At 42.1% G+C, this 26,256-nt stretch overlaps 1 protein-coding gene across 1 annotated transcript; it reads left to right on the top strand.

The window, feature by feature from the left end:
- The first annotated feature begins 5,389 nt into the window (after positions 1-5,389).
- Positions 5,390-23,509, top strand: LOC140852837 (uncharacterized). Its single transcript, XM_073246395.1, has 7 exons — positions 5,390-5,401; positions 5,501-5,575; positions 6,223-6,291; positions 22,430-22,522; positions 22,683-22,784; positions 22,878-23,221; positions 23,339-23,509. The coding sequence occupies exons 1-7, from the start codon at positions 5,390-5,392 to the stop codon at positions 23,463-23,465; spliced, it is 822 nt and encodes a 273-aa protein (XP_073102496.1). The 3' UTR covers positions 23,466-23,509.
- Positions 23,510-26,256: the final 2,747 nt, after the last annotated feature.

Raw genomic sequence — 26,256 nt, 5'->3', positions numbered from 1 at the left:
ATGCCTTGTGAATGCAACCCTCTTTCCCATCATTTGTATCTCATGTGCCGCATATAGAAGTATGCATGCTTGTATTTTGAAAAGGTGAAATATCCACTCTAAGTGTAGACAATGAGTACAATATCAAATGCAATTAGGGCTCATAGTACACTTTACCTTGGTCATAAGAATGAGAAGTACATGTCAAATTGATAATTGGCGCTAACTCGATGTGGGTACTCTTAGAGTGGCAACTCAAGATGAACCACCTAAAGTTTGGTTCGATATTTATCTTGAGTTTTGCCAACTCTACTAGAAAAAGATCCAAGCTAGAGCTACGCACTCTTGGCTCACTGGAGTTGGCCTCGGTGGCACTCAAAATACATATGATGGCTTTTGCCACTGTGCATATTTATTATATTTTACTAAATTGGGTGGATGTATCTCACTAATCAGTTGACGAGAGCTATTATGGAAAATTGACAGGTAATCATTTACAGCCCATAATTAATTTTGTTTTCGCCGCCTACAATGTTCTCTCTTCTCATTTTAATCTCTAGCCTCGTATCGATTGATACGCAAACTATTCACTGCATATGTTTACCTAATCACCTCCATATGGATGACACAGTACTCTATCCTCCCCCTCTATGATTCTTTGTTGGTGGCACCACCCAACCTGCTCTCAGCCCTCCTCTGCTCCCTTTCTTTCACTCACAATAGCAACATACTCATCCATCCTCTCCCTCTCTCCCTTTTTGCTAGAACACCATATCTACTCTTGATCTTCGTTTGTATAGCCTTTTTTTGTCTAAAACAAGATTGATAGCCTTCGCAAGATGTTGTTCAGTATTGATTGTTGTGAGTACTAACCAGAGATCTACATAACTCCTTTAGATCATCTGTCAGCAGTGATGGACCTCGAGGCTGTTTTCAACACCATGAAAGTTGTAGACCTTGCATCTCCATACAAGTCTCGAAACTGCAATCATCTCCAAGCTTTGGTTTCCCCATATCTTGTTAGCATGAATTTATCCATGGCAATTTGCTAAATGATAACAAGAGGACAGGTTATGCCTGCACACCAGGATCGACCAAAGAGTAAACATAAGGGAAGTTTACCTTGGGACCAATGAAAACAATCTTCTTAAGTGGTTGCATATGAAAAATTGCTTGCCAGGTAAACACCAATGTTTCAATTAGGTAAGGAAGAATGGTGAAACACCTCAAGTCCATTATTATTGGTGCAAGGTTGGAGGGGCAGGCAAATTCCTTTCAAGGTGGCAGTAGCTCGATGTGGGTAGTCCTAGAGCGACAACTCAAGGTAGAATTAACTTGAGTTTTGCTATCTCAACCAATATGAAAGAGCCAATCCAAAGCTTCTCTTGGCTCACTCAAGTTTACCTCAACTTTACTCACAACATATAAACAAGTGCTACGTCTTGTCAACAATGACTACGTAGTCTCGTCCATCCTTTTGTCTTTGCCCCCTCTTTTTGTAGGACCACCCTGTTTGCTTTTGACCTTTGCTTGTATAGCCATCTTTGACTAAATCAAGGTTGATATCCTTCATGAGATGTTGTTTAGTATGGATTAAATTCTTTCCTCAAATTTATGTCTCTTAGCTTGAAGCGAACCATTTAATAAATTCTTAGTTCATCCCCCTTCACATGCCCACCACACTCCTCCATGGCAAGGGCCAAAATTTTTGTTTGCTCGGGGAGGTGATGGCAGGATGCCATCAACAAAATGCTATAAACAGCAAAAAAAATTAGTTCTAATGTTGATGTGGTTAGAAGAGAGAGTGGCTACAATATGTACTCTTTGAAAGCAGCTAAGGAGTTTTTCATATTTTACCCCCACAGATCATAGCTTTCAACTTCTATGCAATTACTCTACTTGCCACACGTGCCACTGGCAAGTACCGCAATTATATAAAAGGTGAAGGCTATTGTCTTTGTTTGGATGGCTTTTGTCTTTGTTTGGATGGCTTGGTCTCAACCCAACCCTACTAGATAGAGTTTTGGTTAGAGGTTAAAGTGGTATAGATAATATCCGTCTGAATCTATTTTTATATACAAATCAATTCGGATATAAATAGAAATTTGAGGATCCAACTAATATATATATCCATATCCATATTCATTAAAGAAAAATAAATATGGATATGGATAGACAATTATCCAATCTAGCTATAACCGAATATCCGAATCTATCTATAATCCTATATAATTTTACATAGCATTTATTATTTTTTAAAAAAAATATACATCCATATAAATATGTTATTAACTTGATTTATCATCTAGTTAGTGATATCTTTGATTCTATAGTCAAAGTTTAATTATCCAACTTATATCCATAATTATATCTATATTTTCAATATTCGAATTGTATCAGTATCCGTTTAAAATAAATATGGCATATTAAATTTTGCATTGAATAATATTTGTATCTGTATTTGTATTTGTCACACAAAACAAATATGGATATTAATATATTGATATCCGATCCCTATTGGATCTGGTCTCAACCCTAGTTTTGGTTAAAGAATTTTTTAGTAAGGATAGGGTATGGGACAAATTTTGTAATCCATACTTTTAATGGAGCTTGGGTATATATCGAAGCTTTGATCTAACACGGGTCACGAGAGTAGTGCTCTATTTAAGCTAAAATGGTTTAGATTGAGATTGATCATGGTCTTAGATTAGAATTTGAGTGATTAGTCTTTTACTTGATCCTAGTTGTTTAAATCATTTGGAAGAGAGGTCTTGACCCGATTTTGGGTTGAGGCAAGTGTGGATCAAGATTTTATATATTGTAGTCGTTACTTGATCCATCCTAAACCCTATCTAATCCAATCTATTGCTACCCTTGCGTTTCCTGCACTAGTAGTCAAAACCAGCTACTGTAGGTATCATCCTAGCTATTCACTTTATAATGAATAGTAGCTATGATAAGAAAATATACCATATGGATTGCTAAAAGCCTAATAATAAAATCTACTAATTGTTATGTAGTTTACATGTTATACTAACATATTAGTTTATATGAAAACTTTTATATTTATTCACTATAAATTAAGACGATCTATGAGATTATCGATTGGGATATAATCGAGATAATTAATTCAAATATAATCTTTGTAGATTTCTTTTCTTTGATGCATGTCTTGCTAGATCTTTCAAACAAATTATTGGTGAGCATCTCAAACTTAGCTTAATATTAAATAAAATATTTTTTACATGTATACCCTCCTAAATATTCAAATTTGCATAAATATCCTTTCAAAATTGATATCTGTATGTATACTCTCATAAAATATCTTTTTTTGCATATGTACCCATATCATCTAATACCGTTAAAAATTAATGGTTTAAAATTAAAATGACTAAAATATCCTTATGGATAGATGTTCAAAAAAAAAATTTATAAGGACACATATACAAATAGCAATTTTGTGAGGGTATTCATGCAAATTTGAATATTTTGAAGGGTATACATGCAAAAATCCTTAACATAAATACATTTCTCTTGGTTTGTTAATTCCTTCCTTATTCTAATAGAGAAAGAATAACATATAACTAAAATAATAAATTTACTTAATTTGTTAATTTATATAGATGAAATGATCTTTTTATCAAATGATAGATCAAAATTATTTTATCTAAAAAAAAATAGATCGTAACCATCCATATTTTTTCTAATATATAATAATATGCTTCTAAGAAATGTATCTAAACCTGATATTAGATGAATAGCTTGTACATTTGCATCGAATGGATATAATTATAGATTTGGATATTATGTAATAATAAAAATTTATAATCTTATTATATTTTATTTTAAAAATTTTTATCAAAAATATCTTTGTAAAATATATAAGGTATATCATGTTATTATGAGATGGATATAATCGTCCCATCTTGCATAAAAATAAAATATAATATAGTATTCTAATATATAAAATATTATATGATATCATCATCATGTTGTTATATTATATAATATATTACTACATTGTAGAGTAAGAGAGCTTGAATTTATCTAGATGAAATAGATAAAAATTAAATTAAAATTTTTTGTATGTATATTCTTCTAAATATTCAAATTTGTATGAATATCCTCATGAAATTACTATTTATATATATATGCGTATAAATTTTTTTTTTACACATCTACCCATAAGGATATTTTAGTCATTTAAATTTTAAACCATTAATTTTTTAACGATATTAAATGATGTGGGTACATATGTAAAAAAAAAATAGAAAGATATACATACAAAATAAGTATTTTATGAAGATATACATATAAATATCAATTTTGAAAGGATATTCACATAAATTTGAATGTTTAAGAAGATATATATATAAAAAATTCTTAAATAAATTGGTTAAATCTTGGTCTAAAGTAAAATAAGCTGATTTTGAGCTATGCTTGGCCCAAACAGCCAATTCAGTAACCAACATGAGGATCCTGAACTTATTGTTGTTGCTGGTAGCCTGCTTAACATTCCATTTTGTCATTGCATCAAACATCAATATCAAAGGCTGCAAATGAGTCGGGTTGACCTATGACCAGACCCGATCTAATCTGTATAGACCTTATCCGAACCATTTTAAAGGATCCATGAATCTAGATCGGGTTCTAAAATTAGACCCATTCCATTTTTTGGATTTGGACTAGATTTACTAAAGTTTGACTCGACCCAACCCGACCTGAGTCGTGGAGATTTTTGGGTTGATTTGGGTCTTGAGATAAATAATCCGATCCAACCCAACCCGATCTGAATCCATCCTTCACTACAAGAAAACTGGACAGTACCGACTTTTTTTTGCCGACGCTTTTGGAAAGCGTCGGCAGGTTGCGCTGACCTGCCGACGCTTTTAAAAAGCGTCGTTCTTTAACGACGCTTAAAAGCGTCGTTCTTTAACGACGCTTAAAAGCGTCGTTCTTTAACGACGCTTAAAAGCGTCATAAAATTTGTGCACTGTCAATGCCGACGTTTTTAACAAAAGCGTCATTAAATAAAGAAAATACCGACGCTTTTTTCCGTCATTATTTAACGACGCTAAAAAGCGTCGTTAGGTTCGTTTAATACCCCCAATCTTCCGTGCCCTAATCTATCTACTGCCGCCCCTTTCCACCCATTCCTCCGCCGGCCCCATCTCCACTGCCAGCAGCGCACCCGCCGTCCACGCCGCACCGGCCCTCCTCCCCTCCCCCCTCCCGACGATCGAACGGGCTTCCAGATTCAGTGCCCGGTTCACTGGTTCAGAGCAGCCCTACCGTCCCAATCTTCCAGTGCGCTCCCAAGCCGCCTTTTCGCCCTTGTCTCCCTCGCTCCCATGGTCAGGTGAGATCTCTTCCTCCTCCTCTTCTTTTCTTCTTAGGAGCTTTTAGAACCATGGAAACAGAGGTGAGATGATTCTGAAATGACTTGGCTTTATGCTTGCTTTACACCAGAATTTATTGTAGGGTTCTAAGTGTTGATCTTGTTTAAAGATTTTTGTATTAGAAAAGTAGGCATGCAACTTTCTTTATTCTTGTTTATGGTGGGAAATGTGAGGAACCTTCTGCTGTTCCTCACATTGTTGATGCCCGACAGAACAATATGCAGTGGAGTTGATGATAGTGATAATCTAATTCTGCATCCTCATTTAGATGAGATGTATATCCATTTTCTTTTCCCTTTGATTTCTTATAGTGATCAATATTGGTTCTAAGTTTCGCTAGTTAAAGTTCTATCTTATTACTGAACAGAGGACAACATTCTGAATACCAGATGATGTATATGAGTTGGCTTCTTATGCCAATCGGTTTCTTGTATACATCGAGTGTGATAATCAAGCATATGCTATTTTTCATTGCTGTTTGTTATAGTTTGATAATATTGTTATATTATTTTTATTATTTTAGAACAATATTCTGTATCAGTTACTATTGTGATAGCTATGCAATCAGGGCAATTGATGAACTATTTGTTAAGAAACACTCATATCAAGTTAGAAAGAAGAGAAAGAAGCGGATATTGTGTGCATCAACTTGATATTTCTTGGTTTCAAGAGTAGCTCTTTATATGGACTTGGTCAAAAAATTGTATGTTAGAATGGGCCTTAGTTTTTGTTCCATCAACTTTTGGAAGGTGGTGGAATATAATTTGGTTTTTCTTGGTATCTACCATGTATATGCTAGCCTTATTCCTTTTTTAGTTTGTGTTAAATCTTATTAATTTTACAGGGATTATGTGCACCGGCGACAAAGTGTCATGTTACAGGAATTAGTGCACAACTCTTCCTGATTGTTCCAGTGCTTTAAGCATTGATGATGCAGCTTCAACTTAGTCCATATTTTTCTATTGCTATTTTTGATAATGTAGCATGATTAATTATAATCTCTGCTAGAGCATTAGCATCTTACAACAAAGCATCCTTGGGCACAACATCTGAAAACTTCAACTTGCATCCTTAGGCACGTGTAGTGGAGTGATATATCAAGTGGTTGAGGTGGCAGACTAGTTTCTTTGGATCATGATAATCCTGACTGGATTAGAGGTGGTACAAGATGTGATAGGCTTTGATCCATCTCCCCGCCCACCTCCCCCCCTCCCCCCCTGTTACTGGTGCAGGTGAACTATGGTTCCTTTTTCATTTTTTTGGTAGAACTACTATGGTCCTTTTCGAAACGTGGTGCAAAGCCCGTTTATGATTGTTAATTGATGTTTGTAATTCATGAGCCATAAATTGCAGCTATTTTGGGGTTTTTTTTTTTTTTGTTAAGATTGAGCATTCATATAAATCTAGTACAAATACAATAAAAAAGATTAAAAAAAAGATATCCCAAAAGAACATTAACAATATACGACATTGTTTGTCCCATGATAGATATGTGAGATGTTCATAAAGATGCACTATCCTGGTAATCTTTGGATATCCTTTTTAACTTTGCTCATGCATTTGTGTTTGTATATGTTTACACTTGTAAACATGAGCAACATAAGAAACCACACTTGCCATGTAAAAGTACGTAAATTTTTTAAAGATAATGACAAACAAATAAAAAATCTAATATCGAATGATGGTTGGTTCATATGTACTTGTGGAGCGAACGTATAAGTCATGATCATCTTCATCCACACCTCTCCTAAATTATCAAATATGGTAAACATGTATAGCATAAAATAAATGATATAGAGCTAGATCAATTTACAACCACACCCTCTTAGTATCTCTCTATGAGGTTCACCCGAAAATATATAGTACAATTAATTAAGGTTGTGATACATGGTTGATGAATGGATAATTTCATCGTTTCATGAATCCTGATTGATTGCTTATCTGACATGTGGCGCTCGTTATGTGGCTGGACCCTGATATCGTGTGGCCTACGTTATCCTTATCTTCGTGACTGATGAAGACTAAGCATCTGGATTAAGCTGGGCCAAGTTTCTTTGTCCACTACTCCCCAAGTTAATATCAGGTATTAAATCAAGTTAATTATGAATTAATTTTAAAAAAAATTGCATTGCATAGAAACATAGACCCGTCTTTTGATTAATGTACATATTCTATTGTATCCGTACATTTATTTATTTTTATACGGGTAAAAGAATTATGTACATTGATCAATTGATTGTCCAGTATGGACAGTTTGGAAAATGTGAGTAATTCTATAGGTCATTACCATAATCAAATGGTATGCTGAGGGTTCGGAATAAATTTCGGATGGTATTTTCCTTTTGTTCTTCCTATACGGAAGAACTAAGGGGAAATGCTGTCGAAATTTTTTTCGGCTCTTGTTGCATATCATTTGATTTTTGTAATTGAGCTATAGAATTAATACATTTTCTGAATGGGATAGGACCTTCTTTACCTATTAGTTGATGATAGCAAGCATTTACTATGTAAACTTTATCTAGCTGTTATTTTTTTGAATTTTATGAAATGACTGATATTTTTTACTCATTGCATTAATATAGATTATATAATTTTTTTTATTTTTAGATAAATTGCAAGTTCGGTCATTTTTATCCTACAATGGACAAAAGTTGGATAAATAAACCAAGGAATAGTAAAGAATATTTAGATGGAGTTCATGACTTCATTAAATTTGGTATGGAGAAAAGTAGTTTGAATGGAAAGATTTTATGTCTGTTGGTGCAAAAATCCGCTTGCGTCAGAGAAGCTGGAGTCGAGGAAGTCGCGGTCGCCGTCGGGACCTGCAAAGGAAGTCTAAACCGGAGGTGGGGTTGCTCCGGCAAGACCCTCCGATGCTCAAGTCAGTTCTCTGCCTCAACAAGAATGGAGTGCTCGAACGGAGAATTTAGCAGAGTTTTTAGATAAAAAAGATGAGAGCTTAGAGAATAACGTATCTGGGGTCCCCCTTTTTATAGGCGGAGGGTGCCACAGACTGATAGCGACGTTCGTAATCGTCTGGTAGTGGGCCGCCCATAGTCAGGAGGAATTCATTGCGAAGGGTAGTGGAGCGGAATCGTGGCTATCGCCGTAGCTCGCCACGTGGAATCAGTTGCGAGGAGTGGAGCGGCATCCGCTGTCGTGACTCATCTGGGGGTGGTGGAATTACACAGGCTCCGCCGCAGGGAGTGGAGCAGAATCATGGCCGTTAATATAGCCTGTCAGGGAGTGATGAGGTCGCGTAGGGTCTGCCGTAGGAAGTGGAGCATAGTCATGGCCGTTATTGTGGCCCGCCAGTGGGTCCAGAATTATCGGTCGGAGCTTGGTTGGGGTCGGTAGCAAGGTTCGGCACCCGTAGAAGTCCGGACGAAGTCTACTCGCAGTTGGGGTCGTGGGCAGAGTCCGGCTCCCGCAGGAGTCCGGACGGAGCCTTCCTGCAATTAAAGTCAAAAACGAAGTCCGGCTCCTGTAGAAGTCCGGAATCTTACCGGCAGTTGAAGTCGGCGGCGGAGCCCGGCTCCCGTGGGACTCCGGACGGAGTCCCTCCTGAGGTTGGAGCCGTGGACAAAGCCCGGCTTCCGTAGAAGTCCGGGCGAAATCCTTCTGCAGTTGAAGTTGGTGACGGAGTCCGGCTCTCGTAGGAGTCCGGGCGGAGTCCCTCTTGAGGTTGGAGCCGTGGACAGAGCCCGGCTTCCGTAGAAGTCCGGGCGGAATCCTTCTGCAGTTGAAGTTGGTGACGGAGCCCGGCTCCCGTAGGAGTCCGGGCGGAGTCCCTCTTGAGGTTGGAGCTGTGGACAGAGCCCGGCTTCCGTAGAAGTCCGGGCGGAATCCTTCTGCAGTTGAAGTTGGTGACGGAGCCCGGCTCTCGTAGGAGTCCGGGCGGAGTCCCTCTTGAGGTTGGAGCTGTGGACAGAGCCCGGCTTCCGTAGAAGTCCGGGCGGAATCCTTCTGCAGTTGAAGTTGGTGACGGAGCCCGGCTCCCGTAGGAGTCCGGGCGGAGTCCCTCTTGAGGTTGGAGCCGTGGTCAGAGCCCGGCTTCCGTAGAAGTCCGGGCGGAATCCTTCTGCAGTTGAAGTTGGTGACGGAGCCCGGCTCCCGTAGGAGTTCGGGCAGAATCTTACCAGCAGTTGAAGTCGGCGGTGGAGCTCAGCTCCTGCAAGGGCTGATCCTGCTGAGAACTTCGACCGCGGGTATCTCATACCCAACACCAGTCCCCCTACTTTCAAGTTTGAATTTCGAATGAAGGAAGTACAGAGAGATGGGCATGGCCGAAGTTATCCCCTCGAATCCTGCGCACAACCGCCCTGGGATATGTTGGCATTTAATGTGCGCACGTCAGAGCCCTTTTCCTGGTTAAGGCGACTTGAAGCGTCTTTTCGGAACTCTTGCCGAAACGTGATCTCAAGCGTCGTGCTACGGAAATTTGCGAACAGTCAATCCTCGATAGCGGCGAGTGGGACACGCGGGACACGCGGCATGCACCGGTTGGCCTAGGGACACCCGCCGCCATAACTGTGCTAAGATCCGTTGCCTATTTAAACCCCCTACTCTCCCTTCGGGGCTTCATCCTGCCAAGAGGACGGCACTTTTCTTTCGCCTGAGAGCCTAACTACTCAGCCACTTCCTCTGCACCAGTCCTTGCCGTTTTCAGCCCCTCGATTCTTCTCTAAGGGGTTTTCCTGCCATGTCCTCCACCCCGGAGGCCATCCTCAAGGGGATGCCGAGGGCTTGGAGGAAGGCAAGGAGGAGAACAGCAGTCGGTGAGTTCTCCGGCCATCAAATGGCCGCTGAGGATCTCCGTCGTTTCAAAGGGGGCCCAAGGAAGAATTTCTTCAACAACAGGGGTTTAATAACAGGGGCCACCGGTAAAGGTATTCTGCCTGAGAATTTTGGAATAGCAAGGCGGGGTGATACCGGTCAAGAGGGCAGAGCTGTCATCACAAGTTGTGGCGGGATCCTTGATGTCGACGAGGCCGAGGGACCAGAAGCGGTCGACGTCGACGGTGGGGCAGTAAAATTTGTTGCGGGGACGGTGGAAGTAGCGCATGCCGACCTTGCCGGAGCATTTTGGACGGTGGCCGTCACGAAGTATTTGGTAATGACGCATATCTCTGGCACTACCGCTACCCCCAGGGTGACTCCGGTTCTTCTTGAAACAGGTCTTCGTTGCCGCTGCCGTTGCCCGTACCGTCCCCGGAAATCTATCCCATCCTTTTCCCCCTGAGGTCGGGACTTCGGAGGTGGAGCGAAACAAGGCGGGGCGAAGGCCGATAGGCCCGCCACATGCACTGGACAACGCGGCTGGGAAGAGAAGTTCGCAGCTTGAAGCGGCCTCCGGCGAATCCCTACCAAACCGTGTTCTCAAGCCTTGCAACGATGTACATGTATTTTTTTCTGGCCCTCCGGGTCTTGTAACGTACATCTTGTTAGTTGGAAAACGAAAAGGAGATTTTATTACCTCATCCGCATTTTGCGTCGAGTAGTTGTCTGTCGAACTTCTTTATTCTTCTCTCTTCTCTTTTTTTTTTTTTTTTCTTTTAGCGTCGTCCTAAGGCCACCGGTGGCCCTTTTATTCGTGTTGGATTGTTGTTCGTCGAGCTCCTTTTCGAGCTTTACGCCGTTTGAAGGCACCCGGTTGCCATTGCATCAACCCATCTTTTTCGTCAGTGGTTGCAGGCTCACCTGGGGTCGTTCGGGCTTGGAGTCCCCCTCAGGGCTCGGGCTCGGGGGTCCGAGCTTCTGTTACCCTGAAGAAGTTGTCCTATTTTGCGTCGAAAGCTTTCTTGAAAGATAGGACTCCTGATGGGAGCCCCAATCCTTGCTGTGGCAGGGTTCCCTGTGCCTTGGCCACTGTTTGTTTTCCAATCGTTGCTGTTGTGGTCCATTGCTTCCCTTTCCCTTTTTTGCTTGGAATTTTTCTACGCTGAAGTCAAGGCGAAGTTCGGCTCCCATGGGAGTCCGGAAGGAACCCTCCTGCGATTGGAATCGCGGGTGGAGCCCGGCTCCCATAGGAGTCCGGATGGAGTCTTCCTTGACGTCGTGGACGGAGCCCGGCTCCCGTAGGAGTCCGGGTGGAGTCTTCCTTGGCGTTGTAGACGGAGCCCGACTCCCGTAGGAGTCTGGGCCTTCCACTTCGCTCGAGCCAGGGCAAGATTTTCCTCCCGTTCTCGGCCTAGCTGTGGGGGCGCATTAGGGCGCTGTAAGGCCTCTCCCCCCGTCCGGTCTAAAAGAACCGGGCCTTTGACTTTGCTCATGTCAGGACGAGGTTCTCCTCCTGTTCCTGACATGGCTGCGGGGGCACATTAGGGCGCTGTAAGGCCTCTCCCCCCATCCGGTCTAAATGGAACCGGGCCTTCGACCTTGCTCAAGTTAGGGCGAGGTTCTCCTCCTGTCCCTAACAGGGCTGTGGGGGCGCATATGGGCATTGTAGGGCCTCTCCCCCCATCCGATCTAAATGAAATCGGGCCTTCGACCTTGCTCAAGTTAGGGCGAGGTTCTCCTCCTGTCCCTAACAGGGCTGTGGGGGCGCATATGGGCATTGTAGGGCCTCTCCCCCCATCCGGTCTAAATGAAACCGGGCCTTCGACCTTGCTCAAGTTAGGGCGAGGTTCTCCTCCTGTCCCTAACAGGGCTGTGGGGGCGCATATGGGCGTTGTAGGGCCTCTCCCCCCATCCGGTCTAAATGAAACCGGGCCTTCGACCTTGTCAGGACGAGGTTTCCCTTTCGTTTTTGATACAGTTTGTTCGTATTGTCCAAAGGCATATAGGTATGTGATTTTCAATCAAAATGAAGTTACTGGTAGTACATCCGCAAGTTTTTTGAGCTCCACAGTCGCGAGAGGTCGGTTCCCCCGAGTTCCTTAAGATAATAAGTTCCGAGCCGGACTACTTCTTTGACTTCATACGGTCCCTCTCAGTTTGGGGCGAGTTTTCCTCGGTCCTGAGGTTGCGAGACAGCGGCTCGTCGAAGCACTAGATCTCCCGCTCTAAAGGCTTTGTTCTTAACCCGGACGTTATAATATCGAGCAACCTTCTGTCTGTAGGCTGCCATCCGAACCTGAGCTATCTCCTGTCTTTCTTCCAGCAAGTCGAGGTTGGCTCTAAGACCTTGCGAACTTTGATGTTCGTCGAACGCCACGACTCATGCTGACGGGAGTTTAAGCTCGATTGGGATGACAGCTTCTGTACCGAAGGCTAAAGCGAAAGGGGTCTCCCCCGTAGGTAGCCTCTGAGTAGTTCGATACGCCCATAACACATGATAAAGTTCGTCCGCCCAAGTTTCCTTCGCTTTTTCAAGCCTTGTCTTAATCCCCTGCAAAAGGGTTCTGTTGGTCATCTCAGCTTCGCCGTTCGCCTGGGGATGGGCTACTGATGTGAAGTTGTGGGAGATGTTTAGATCTTCACAGAATTCGGCGAATTTTGCTCCCATAAATTGTCGTCCATTATTAGTGATTAGGGTTCTAGGCAGACCGAACCTACACACGATCGACTTTCAGACGAAATCTTGTACTTTTGCTTCTGTGATTTTCGCCAGTGGTTCGGCTTCAACCCATTTGGTGAAGTAGTCGATCGCTACAAGAAGGAACTTCCTTTGCCCAGACGCCATGGGAAAAGGGCCAAGGATATCCATCCCCCATTGCGCGAAAGGTCATGGGGCACTCAAGGGTGTGAGCTCGGTGGCGGGCTGTCTCTGGACGTTAGCGTATCTCTGGCACCGATCACACCTTTTGACGTATTCAACAGAATCATGATGCATCGTTGGCCAGTAATATCCTTGGCGGAGTAGCTTGTGGGATAAAGATCTAGCCCCCAAGTGGTTTCCGCAAACTCCTTCATGCACTTCCCACAAGGCGTATTCAGCTTCCGAGGGTCGGAGACATTTTAAGAGGGGTAAAGAGTATGATCTCTTGTACAGTTTACCCTCATAAAGGAGGTATCTCGAGGCTTGATTTCGGAGCTTCCGAGCTTCTTTCGCATCCTGGGGGAGGACTCCATCTCTGAGATAGATTATCAGTGGGTCGATCCAGCTGGGTTCGTGGTCGATCTCCATCACGGGCCGCGACTCCTCTGTACTCGGATGCTTCAGAACTTCAAAGAGAACACCTTTGGGCAATTCGGTCGGAGCCAATGTTGCCAGCTTGGAGAGAAGGTCGGCTCTGGTATTCTCCATCCTTGGAATCTGTCTAATGTTGAAGCTGCCAAAGGTGGGAGTAAGTTCATTTACCTTCTCAAGGTATTTGGCCATACTGCCTTCCCGCGCCGCATAACTCCCGCCGACTTGTCCCACCACTAGTTGGGAGTCACTGCGCACCTGGAGCTGACCTATTCCCAGCTCTTTGGCGATCCTTAATCCTGCGATCAGAGCTTCATACTCCGCTCCATTGTTCATTGCGGGGAACTCGAAATGCAGGGCGTACTCTGCGATGACTCCCTCCGGACTGACCAAGAGCAGGCCTGCATCTGCGCCCGACATGTTGGAAGATCCGTCCACATAGAGGGTCCAAAAGCGATCGGGGGATTGGCTTCTTCGTTGGGGGAGTTCGGTTGAGATTTCAGGTCATTAACTTTGCTTTGCTCAGGTTCGGCCTCCTCTGGGATGGTGCACTCGACTATAAAATCTGTCAGTATTTGGGCCTTTACTGCTGGTCTAGGTCTGTAGTTGATGTCGAATTCCGTGAGCTCGATCGCCCATTTTGCCATTCTTCCGGAGGTGTCAGCCCGGTGCAAAATCATCTTGATCGGATGATCGGTGAGTAGCGTTACGGTGTGCCCTTGAAAGTAGGGTCGGAGCCTCCGAGCTGCAATCAATAAGGCGTAGGTCAGTTTTTCTAATTTGGTGTACCTGGTTTCGGCGTCCCTCAGCGCACGGCTAATGTAGTAGACTGGTCGCTGGACTTTCGCTTCTTCTTTGACGAGGACGGCCGTGAGGGCCATGGGAGAGACTGCCAGGTATAAAAATAGTTCCTCCCCAGGTTCAGGCTTTGCCAACAGCGGGGGCGAGCTAAGGTAGCTTCTTAACTCTTCGAACGCCTGTTGGCACTCAGAGGTCCAACAGAAGTTCTTCGGCTGCCTGAGGGTTTGAAAGAAGGGCAAGCACCGTTCGGCCGACCTTGCAACGAAGCGATTAAGAGCCGCTATCCTCCCTGTGAGGCACTGAACCTCCTTGATCGACTTTGGGACGGTCATCTCCTGTATGGCGCGAATTTTCTCTGGATTAGCCTCAATCCCGCGCCCTGATACCATGAAGCCCAAGAACTTTCCTGAGGTTACTCTGAAAGCGCATTTAGTTGGGTTCAGCTTCATTCTATACTTTCGGAGAGCGTCAAAGGTCTCTTCAAGGTCGGCGACATGATTTCTGGAAGACTTGCTTTTTACGAGTATATCGTCCACATAGACCTCCATATTTCGGCCGATCTGTTCTTTGAAGATTTTGTTCACCAACCGTTGGTAGGTTGCGCCCGCATTCTTGAGGCCGAAAGGCATGACCCTGTAACAGTAAAGGCCGCGATTAGTGATGAAAGCTGTCTTCTCTTCGTCTTCCGACGCCATTCTAATTTGATTATAGCCGGAGAACGCGTCCATAAAGGTGAGAAGCTCATGGCCTGAGGTCGCGTCCACCAGTTGGTCGATTCTGAGAAGGGGGTAGCTGTCCTTTGGATAAGTCTTATTCAGCTTTTTGAAGTCTATGCACATCCTCCACTTGCCGTTTGCTTTCTTGACCAAAACAACATTGGAAATCCAATCAGGATAATTGACTTCCTTAATGAATCCGGCCTTGAGGAGCTTATCCACTTCTTCGGCTATCGCCTTCTGCCTCTCTGGGGCATGACTCCGGATTTTTTCTTTCGTCGGTCGATGCTTTGGGTCGACGGCCAGATGATGCTCCATGACTTCCGTGTCAATCCCCGGCATGTCTACTGGAACCCAAAAGAAAATGTCCGCATTCCTTCGTAGAAAATTGATAAGACGCATCCGCACCTCCTCTCCCAGGTTGGAGCCAATTAGCGCTACATGCTCCACGCTCCCATCATTCAAAGGGATTGGTACCAGATCTTCGATTGGGCCGCCCCTTTCTTCGGTGAGGTCATCGCGAGCATCCAGTCCATCGACAGGACAGGGGTCAGCCTGATCGCTTCTTTGCAAGGCGATGTTGTAGCAGTGTCTAGCCAGGGCTTGGTCTCCCCGGACCTCTCCGATCCCCTGGTTGGTGGGGAACTTTAATTTCAAATGGTAGGTCGATACGACAGCTCGGAGAGCATTGAGGCTGGGTCGACCAAGGATTGCATTGTAGGCGGATGGCGCCTTCACCACCAAGAAATTCACCAGAGCCCTGGATTGCTTTGGATATTGACCCGCGGCCACAGTCAAAGCTATCATCCCTTCCGTCAGAACGGCGTCATCGGTAAACTCGATCAGGGGGGAGCAAATCGGCCTCAGATGACCGTCAAGAGCGGACATTCTTGAAAAGGCATCGTAGAACAAGATGTCGGTCGAACTTTCGTTGTCGACAAGAATGCGGCGGACGTCGTAATTTGCTATATTCAAGGAAACTACGACGGTGTCGTTATGAGGGAATTGGACCCCCTGGGTGTCTTCTTCGGTAAAGGTTATAGGTTCTTCAATCTTTTCAATCTTTTGCCGCTTGGGGGATACAGCCGGTACGTTGGTTGCTTCCCGCTGGGATCCTCCCAAAATGGTGTTGACAGCATCCGACAGAGGTCGATCGTCCGGCCACTCCTTATCGGCGACCATAGCCGGAGGTAGTTGCGCGAATACCTCGCGAGAAGGCATCAGATGAGGAAAGGGGGAGTGGGTGCCGGATAAGACGACCGGAGGTGGATCCGTTGAGCGCTCCTTCAAGAACAAAGGTACTGCAAAGATACAGGGTCCTTCCTCTAGCGCCAATCCTGTTGGTGCAAAAATTCGCTTGCATCGGAGAAGCTGGAGTCGAGGAAGTCGCGGTCGCCGCCGGGACCTGCAAAGGAAGTCTAAACCGGAGGTGGGGTTGCTCTGGCAAGACCCTCCGATGCTCAAGTCAGTTCTCTACCTCAACAAGAATGGAGTGCTCGAACGGAGAATTTAGCAGAGTTTTTAGATAAAAAAGATGAGAGCTTAGAGAATAATGTATCTGGGGTCCCCCTTTTTATAGGCGGAGGGTGCCACAGACTGATAGCGACGTTCGTAACCGTCTGGTAGTGGGCCGCCCATAGTCAGGAGGAATTCATTGCGAAGGGTAGTGGAGCGGAATCGTGGCTATCGCCGTAGCTCGCCACGTGGAATCAGTTGCGAGGAGTAGAGCGGCATCCGCTGTCGTGACTCATCTAGGGGTGGTGGAATTACACAGGCTCCGCCGCAGAGAGTGGAGCAGAATCATGGCCGTTAATATAGCCTGTCAGGGAGTGATGAGGTCGCGTAGGGTCCGCCACAGGAAGTGGAGCAGAGTCATGGCCGTTATTGTGGCCCACCAGTGGGTCCAGAATTGTCGGTCGGAGCTTGGTTGGGGTCGGTAGCGAGGTTCGGCACCCGTAGAAGTCCGGACGAAGTCTACTCGCAGTTGGGGTCGTGGGCAGAGTCCGGCTCCCGCAGGAGTCCGGACGGAGCCTTCCTGCAATTAAAGTCAAAAACGAAGTCCGGCTCCCGTAGAAGTCCGGAATCTTATCGGCAGTTGAAGTCGGCGGTGGAGCCCGGCTCCCGTGGGAGTCCGGACGGAGTCCCTCCTGAGGTTGGAGCCGTGGACAAAGCCCGGCTTCCGTAGAAGTCCGGGCGGAATCCTTCTGCAGTTGAAGTTGGTGACGGAGCCTGGCTCCCGTAGGAGTCCGGGCGGAGTCCCTCTTAAGGTTGGAGCCGTGGACAGAGCCTGGCTTCCATAGAAGTCCGGGCGGAATCCTTCTGCAGTTGAAGTTGGTGACGGAGCCCGGCTCCCGTAGGAGTCCGAGCGGAGTCCCTCTTGAGGTTGGAGCTGTGGACAGAGCTCGGCTTCCGTAGAAGTCCGGGCGGAATCCTTCTGCAGTTGAAGTTGGTGACGGAGCCCGGCTTCCGTAGGAGTCCGGGCGGAGTCCCTCTTGAGGTTGGAGCTGTGGACAGAGCCCGACTTCCGTAGAAGTCCGGGCGGAATCCTTCTGCAGTTGAAGTTGGTGACGGAGCCCGACTCCCGTAGGAGTCCGGGCGGAGTCCCTCTTGAGGTTGGAGCCGTGGTCAGAGCCCGGCTTCCGTAGAAGTCCGGGCGGAATCCTTCTACAGTTGAAGTTGGTGACGGAGCCCGGCTCCCGTAGGAGTCCGGGCAGAATCTTACCGGCAGTTGAAGTCGGTGGCGGAGCTCAGCTCCTACAAGGGCTGATCCTGCTGAGAACTTCGACCGCGGGTATCTCATACCCAACAATGTCCATGTCGGAAATGTGTAAATAGTTCTTCTTTAGATCCACAAAATGTTGAAGAACATTTGGTATGGAATGGTTTTTTAAGAGGTTATACCGACTGGATTTTTCATGGAGAATCTATGTTGCCATCATCATGTAACCAACCCTTGACTCATTTTGGATCCACTAGCCTACAAGACAATTCTACAAGAGATGATGATATAAGGGGTTTGATCACAGATGCTTTTTGGATTTGGTGTTCAAAATTTAGGAGAATCCAGTAATATACAAGAAACAGTTGGGATGTTTGATGGATGTACGCATACGGAACGTATGCATGTTGAGGAGCCTATACATACATCTAATGATGAGACAGCTCGTTATCACACCTTAATGAAAGATGCAGACGAAGAATTATATCCGGGTTGTACGAAATTTTCTAAGATTTTTTTTCTTGTACATTTATTTCATATAAAATATTTGAATGGATGGTCTGAAAAGAGTTTTACCATGCTGCTCAAGTTATTAAAGGATGTATTTTCAGAAAGCACTCGTTTACCACCATCGTATTATGAAGCCAAGAAAGTAGTAAAGGAATTGGATCTTGGATACGAAAAGATTCATAGTTGTCTGAAAGATTGTATGTTATATCGAGGTGAAAATGCTAATCAAGAGTCATGCAATGTATGTGGATCTTCCAGATGGATAACACAAAAAGAAGATCGAGACGATGTACTGAATGAATTGGATGCAACGCGGAGTAAAAAGAAATCGGCCAAGGTATTGCGTTACTTTCCTCTTATACCTAGATTGAAAAGGATTTATGCATCATCAAAAATAGCTTCATCAATGAGATGGCATGATGAAGGATGTACAAAGGATGGAATGTTGAGACATCCAGCAGATAGTCTTCAATGGAAAGCATTTGATGATAGGCATCCTGATTTTGCCTCTGATGTTCGCAGTGTTAGGTTTGGCTTAGCTTCTGATGGCTTCAATCCATTTCGGACCCTGAGTTCTACCTACAGCACTTGGCCAGTCGTTTTGATACCTTACAATTTGCCACCGTGGATGTGCATGAAACAATCATCACTTATCTTGTCAATGGTTATTCCAGGAGATAAGGGTCCAGGCAATGATATTGATATTTTTCTACAGCCTTTGATAGAGAAATTGAAATAGTTGTGGGAGGGTGTTGATGCATTTGATGCTTCCAACGGCCAAACATTTAAACTACGGGCAGCTTTGTTATGGACTATTAATGATTTTCCAGCATATGCCAATTTATCTGGCTGGAGTACAAAGGGACGGGTCTCATGTCCTTGTTGTGGAGATTCAACACATTCAATTTGGTTAAAACATGGAGGTAAGTTTTGTTACATGGGACATCGTCGATGGTTGGAAGCAAATCATCCGTTTCGATTTCAGAAAGATTTGTTTGATGGTACTATAGAATTGGGATGTGCCCCTATTCCACCTTCTGGAACTGATGTTCATAGATAAATGGATGGCATCAATTACAGCTATGGTAAGCACTCAAAGTCCTCTAAAAAAAGAGGAAGGGATGATGTTGAAAGCTCAGTGCACGAAGGGTTACCAGAGGAAGTCAGTATCAGTACTATAGATGCAGAGGTGTTTCAAGATCCAGATAATTATTTCGAGGATGAAAATGAGAAAGACACACAGATAGCATCTACACAACAGCCCAGTAAACATTTATGGAAAAAATGAAGTATCTTTTTTGACTTACCTTATTGGAAACATAATCTTATTCGGCACAATCTTGATGTCATGCATATAGAGAAGAATGTTTGCGATAATTTATTTGGAACATTTTTAAATCTTGATGGAAAGAGCAAAGATAACATGAAGGCACGTCTTGATTTAAAAGAAATGGGTATCCGACAGGAACTTCATCCTAAAATGCTTGCTAATGATAGAATTTATGTGCCTCCTGCATGTTACACAATGTCTGCTCGAGAAAAGGATAATTTTTTGGGAGTTTTGAAAAGTATCAAGGTACCTGATGGATATGCATCAAATATTTCACGATGTGTGCATCTAAAGGATCGAAAACTTTCAAATCTTAAAAGTCATGATGGTCACATATTGATGCAAGATATTTTTCCAATAGCTTTAAGATCGTCATTGCCGAAACAAGTTGTTACAATTGTACTTCGATTATCGTCATTCTTTAAGGCATTATGTTCCAAAGTTATTGATCCTCGGGAACTTGATCAGTTAGAATCCGATATTGCAATTACACTTTGCCAGATGGAAAAGATTTTTCCTCCTGAATTTTTCACTATTATGGTACATCTGCTCATTCACCTAGCTTCAGAAGTTAAAGTTGGTGGACCGGTACATTATAGATGGATGTATCCTATTGAGAGGTATTATTGCAAACCTTAAATCTTTTGATAATTTTATTAGAAACAACAACATACTGATATTTTAATAAATATTTAATTCTTGAAGGTATCTTGTGCGTCTTAAAGATTATGTGCGAAATAGAGCCTATCTCGAAGGCTCGATTGCTGAAGCATATATTGCGGATGAATGTTTGACATTTTGTTCAAGATATCTTCAAGGTGTAGAGACTATTTTTAGTCGACCTCAACGGCATAATGACTTTGTGGAGAATGCAGAACTGTATAAGTTCTTAACTGCTGGAAAATTCTTGGGAAGAGCTGAAAGTATTGTACTTGATCAAAAATTCTTAGCACAAGCACATCGTTATGTGTTACTTCATAGTGACATAATATCTGACCATCGCAGGTTAGTATATTTAAGGAATGACATCAAAATTTAAATTTTATATTAGATATAATATTCTAAATGATATATTTATATTTTATGCAGTGAATTTTTAATTTATCAGAGACGAGCCAATCATAACATTCGTCCTAATGCAAGGATTGAACAGCGATGGTTGGTCGAGTTATTCCCTATGTGGCTTTCGAATCAGGTGTGATTTATATTTAATTATAGGATATATTAATTTTTGATACATATTTAATATCAGATAACTCAACTGCACTTCGTCATATCATTTTTTGTTAGGTATCAAAGATGATGGAGACAAATAATTCAGATGAACTAATAGCTCTTGCTCGAGGACCTAACAAGATTGTGAATAGATATAATGGTTTCATAATTAATGGCTTTAAATTTTATACTAGAGAACGGGAGAAATTTAGAAAAACACAGAATAGCGGTGTTATGGTGGAAGCGGATGGAAAATCCTATTATGGTGCACTTAAAGATATCTATGAGTTGGATTATTATGAAAAATTTAAAGTAGTACTGTTTATATGTGATTGGATAGACATAAACTCACCAAGGGATTTGAAACAAGATGCAAATGGATTTACACTTGTAAATTTTTCAAGGTTGATACACACTGGTGTGTTATTGAAGGATGACCCATTCATTTTTTCATCTCAAGCTCGTCAAGTATTTTATGTACAAGACGCAAAAGATAAAGATTGGTTTACTGTCATCAAAACAAAACCTAGAGACTTATATGATATGGGAAACCAAGTGGAGGATGATGACGATGACACTTATACACAATGTATGCCCTACAATTTTATGCCAGCTGATGATTTAAATGCTACGACGACGTTGGTTAGAACAGAATTTGAAGGAAACACTACTGTTTGATTGTTATTGGTAATAATTATTTATGATGTATATATTTTACATTAATTATTATATTATTTTACTCCATATATTAACTGATTCTACCTTTTATTTATATAAATGTTAGGTGACATCATGCGTCGCAGGGGACGATATGCTGGTGTGCAGTTCCAGTTTTTACAGACAGAGGCCGGTACGTCTTCTTCAGCATAGCAGCCTGAGGCCAGTTCAGCTGCACAGCATTCTGAGCCCTATCCTTCATCATCAGCACAGCACGATCCTCCTGTTCATCAGTCAGATGATGAGATACACGTGCAGGGTATATATTATCTTTCATGTAATTTTATTTTTATTTTATTTTATGTATATTTATGATATAGTTACTTTTATGTATTTTTTGCAGATGGATCCGGGAGAGTATGCCCCAGACGCGGACCCACAGTAGTACGAGATGTGTGGCAGATGCGTGAGGGCGAGAGGATTGTTGTGGAGTGCAATCAGCTAGGTCAGCCAATTAAGAAAGCTGCCTGCTTATTGACTTCATTTTTGGGGACTGTTGCTCGGAGGCCTCAGCTATGTCCGTTGGGCTATGCAAAATGGAATGACATGCTTCTAACGTACAAAGTTGAGCTCCTCCGAGTTATAGAGGTAATGAATTGATGTTCATACTGTATATTAATTGTTAATCATTTATATTATTTATTTCATTTAACTTTTTTTTTTATAGAGCAAGTTTGTTCTCCCTCCATCCACTCATGATTTTGTAATGAAGTTTCTCAACCGCAAATGGAAAGAATATAGAGCACAATTGAAGAAGGACTATATGAGACAGGATATGACAGCGGAGGAGGTTGCTAGGAATTATCCTCCTGATGTACCCCCTCATCAGTGGATGGAGTTGGTTCATTATTGGTTCTCCGAGAGGGCACAGGTATATTATCTGCTTATTATCTTTTTTTCTAAATATTTTATAAAAATATTGATTTTTATTATATATTATACATATAACAAGTTCTTTACTTTATTTTACAGACTTATTCTACTATTGGTAGAGCTGCACGAGCAGCTCAGTCTGTTCCTCATACATCGGGGTCGAAGAGTTATGCACGACTCCGACAGGAGTTTGTATGTTCCTTAAACTTTCATAATTAACTTTTAATTTTTATGTCGAAATATTTATATAACTAATATCATTATGTATCGTGGATCATGTCTGTATCATGATACTCATATATTTTTTTAAATTATTATAACTGTTTGCTTAAAATTAAAATTATTTGTGTAGGTGGATGAGCATGGGAGGGAACCCGGACAAGTGGAGTTTTACCGGATGACTCATACTCATCAGGATGGTACTTTTGTTCGAGATGAGTCGAGAGATTTATATGTACGGCATTATTAATATTCTATTTTTTTCAATGATTTAAATTTAATTTTGTTAGCTATTAATGTATAACTCTTGTTTTCAAAATAAATACAGGAGAGGGCTACATCTCTCATTGCGGAGCGTGACGACGAGTCCGCAGCATCTACGCAGCAGAGCCGTATCGAGGCTGAGGTGTTCACAGAGTTGATGGGACCAGAGCGCTACGGCCGAGTGAGGGGTTATGGAGTAGGAGTCACCCCCACTCAGTTATCTGAGGTTAGTAGATATACGCAGCATGCTGCAGCAGATGCTCAGGATTCATGCGTTCGCAGACTCGAGACGGAGATACAGGAGATTAGACAGAGTCGTGCCGCTGAGATGGAGGAGATGCGACAGAGCCGTGCCGAGATGCAGGCCATGAGGGGACAGATTGATCGGCTTACATCTTTATTAGAGATGTATGGTCCATCTCAGGTAAACACATATTATTAAATATATATTTGTGTATTAATTTAATGATTTATATATTTTTATTTATAGATATGTAAATCATGCTTTTGATATGTTTCTTGTAGGCTCCTGGCACATCAGGCACCCGTCGAGACAGCGGCACGTCACGTGGAGACAACGACGACCATCCGCCTGCAGATTGATATTATTTTATTTTTATTGTATTCTTATATTTATTTATATTACTCTTGATTGTAATGGACGATTAGTACTTTATTTTTATTTATATAAAATAATATCTTTTGGTTTGGTTAAATTTGCTATTTAAGTTTGCTCTTGGTGTGAATGGTGGTGATTGTACAGGTGTGAATGGTGGTGATTGTACAGGTTTATATTAGAATAATTGATATAATTTTGTACAGAAATGTATGTATTATTTTTTTTTAGAATATAAAACCTGTATTTTTTTTTTTCTCTTAAAACCTTTAACGACGCTTATAAGCGTCGTTAAAATAAATTTAACGACGCTTATAAGCGTCGTTAAAGACAAAAAAGTCGACGCTTTGAAAAGCGTCTTGGTAGAGTGCGGGTCGTGGAGTCATTAACGATGCTAAAAAGCGCCGTTAAATGTGGTTTTAACGACGCTTTAAAGCATCGTTAGAAATGCATTTAACGACGCTTAAAAGCATCGTTAAAACAAACTTAACGACGCTTATAAGCGTCGCAAAAAATCTAACAACCGACGCTTCAAAAAGCGTCTTGGTAGAGTGGCAGACGCGTTATCATTAACGACGCTAAAAAGCGCCGTTAAAAGTTATTTTTACGACGCTTTAAAGCGTCGTTGAAAAATAACGACGCTTTTAAAAAGCGTCGGCGCTTTCCGTCTCCACTCTTACATAGGCGACGCTTTGGCGACGCTTTTTGAAGCGTCGTAAAGGATATTGGCGACGCTTATTAGCGTCGTAAAATAACCTTAATAGCATCGTTAATGACCATTTTCACCGTAGTGCCTTCATCTCTCTTTGTTCTTATATTACATGAATGTTAATTTTGATCGAGCCTGCTTTAATATATGTTATTCTTGAAAATGCATTCTATTGATTTTTAGATCCTTATGTTTTAAAATTTTGTTAAAATATTTTAAATTTAGATAAACCAAATCAGAAGTAGTAGTGAAGAAAATGTGATTAGACTTTTTGGATTCTTGGATGAAGATTGTGGGATATAAGAGCTCTAATAGTCTCATGCATCAGGATCAAAATTTGTATTGCAAATAAGATTATTTATAAATTTTCTACTTATTGATCTTCTTATTTATAATTCAGACCCAAATCAGTCCAGATCCGAATCCAAACCGGATCCATATGTCATAGATCGGGGCTAGGTTACACAGAGAGAGAGAGAGAGAGATATGCGTGTGTGTACATAAATATATAATAAATGATAAGAAGTTGGCATACCTAAATTGAGTTAGAATATGCTTTTCTAATCCTTTCTTTTTTTCCGCTTTTGGAAGAAATTTCACAACGAAGTTGGAGCAAAGAAAATCCCTAAAACATCAATAATTGAACAGATCAAGAAAGTAGTAAACAATAGATATAATTAACAAGAATATGTAGACCCATACAGGTATGTATATATTATGGATTGAAATCAAAATTATCAAAGGAAATAATTTACAACATGAATTGCATAATGAAATCATATTATCAACTTACAACACAGGATAATACTAAAAACATTATTTTTCACCACAAATAAATTTGAGAATAAATATAGGACTTGACGGTTGATTATTCAAGATAATATTATGTATTACAGCAAAGAAGAATATCCTAACTTTTCTACTTGGGAAATTGATCGATGGAAGAATTATGGAGGCCAACATTATGTTCTAAAGTTTATAAAATGGTTATTTGGAAAGGAAAATCCTTCCACAGGATAAATCTAGTGAAAGAATACGAAACTTGATGTACACATAAAAATGCTAGAGTCAAATAAGCATGTTAGATATTGTCAACAAATGTTTGTAAATGACCTAGAAAATAATAGCTTTAAACATCTAAATGAAATACCCCTTTTTCATGAAAAAGATACTTTTTCTGGTGGCAAACTCCATCATGTTTCATTGATGGAAGATAAAAGAAACAAAAAGCCATCCCTCGTACGGACATAAGGCTGACCTTTCGGAAAAGCAAGAAAAGCGAAGAAAACAAGACGTTAAAGAGAGACAACACGAACAAATAAGAGGAAAAAACTAAAGAGCAGGTATACCTTATAAATGTTCAGATGGAAAAGAGAAGCCAGAAGAAGTTGTGGAAGAGGAGCAGGGTGATAGGAAAAGCTTGCCTGATATGAAAATTGATTCTCACAAGATGTGATAAGAGAGGAATCGATTACCAAAAGGAGATGGATCAAAGGAAGGAAAAATGGTGTTTTGAGTTGTTGAGGAAGGACTTACGGGATATAGGAACCAGGTTCGTTTTGGAGGTATTAATTAGGGATGGGAAAGCGTTAAAATCAGTGATTAAGGTTTGTTATGGGGGTATTAGTTGTTTCGGAGGATGATTCACATTTCATGTATTTTATCAATAGAGGGTTTGTTAAGTGCTCTATGTTTGTTTGGCAGGATGGCTTTAATGCTTTTGCTATTTCTATAACGGAAGTCTCCGAGGATGTTTTTTTTTCTTTTTTAAGCATGGATCCTCTACCATGCACTATAGTGCATATGCTGCATGTGGCCGTGTGCAGCCATTCATTATGCGATGGATGGTGTATGCGATGCACCGTACCATACGGAGCATCGCATGCATAGAGAATCTGCATCTTTTTTTTTTTGTTGGTAAGGACTCCAAAGACGTATTTGCATGCAATCTGGTATTTCCAAATCTCGTGAAAGACATGCCAAGGCTTATGCAGCAAGTATAACTTACAATGCAATGAGACACCTATTAAAAAAATCTTTGGTACAACTCCAGTACCAGATGCGGATCGTCTTTGCACGAACCTAGGTGTTAATCCAGCAACGAAGAAGATCGAAGAA

The sequence above is a fragment of the Elaeis guineensis genome, chromosome 12 (genome assembly GCF_000442705.2).
Source record: "Elaeis guineensis isolate ETL-2024a chromosome 12, EG11, whole genome shotgun sequence".
NCBI lineage: Eukaryota > Viridiplantae > Streptophyta > Magnoliopsida > Arecales > Arecaceae > Elaeis > Elaeis guineensis.
The sequence above is the reverse complement of the archived record's forward strand: the minus strand, read 5'-3'. Positions and strand labels throughout refer to the sequence as shown.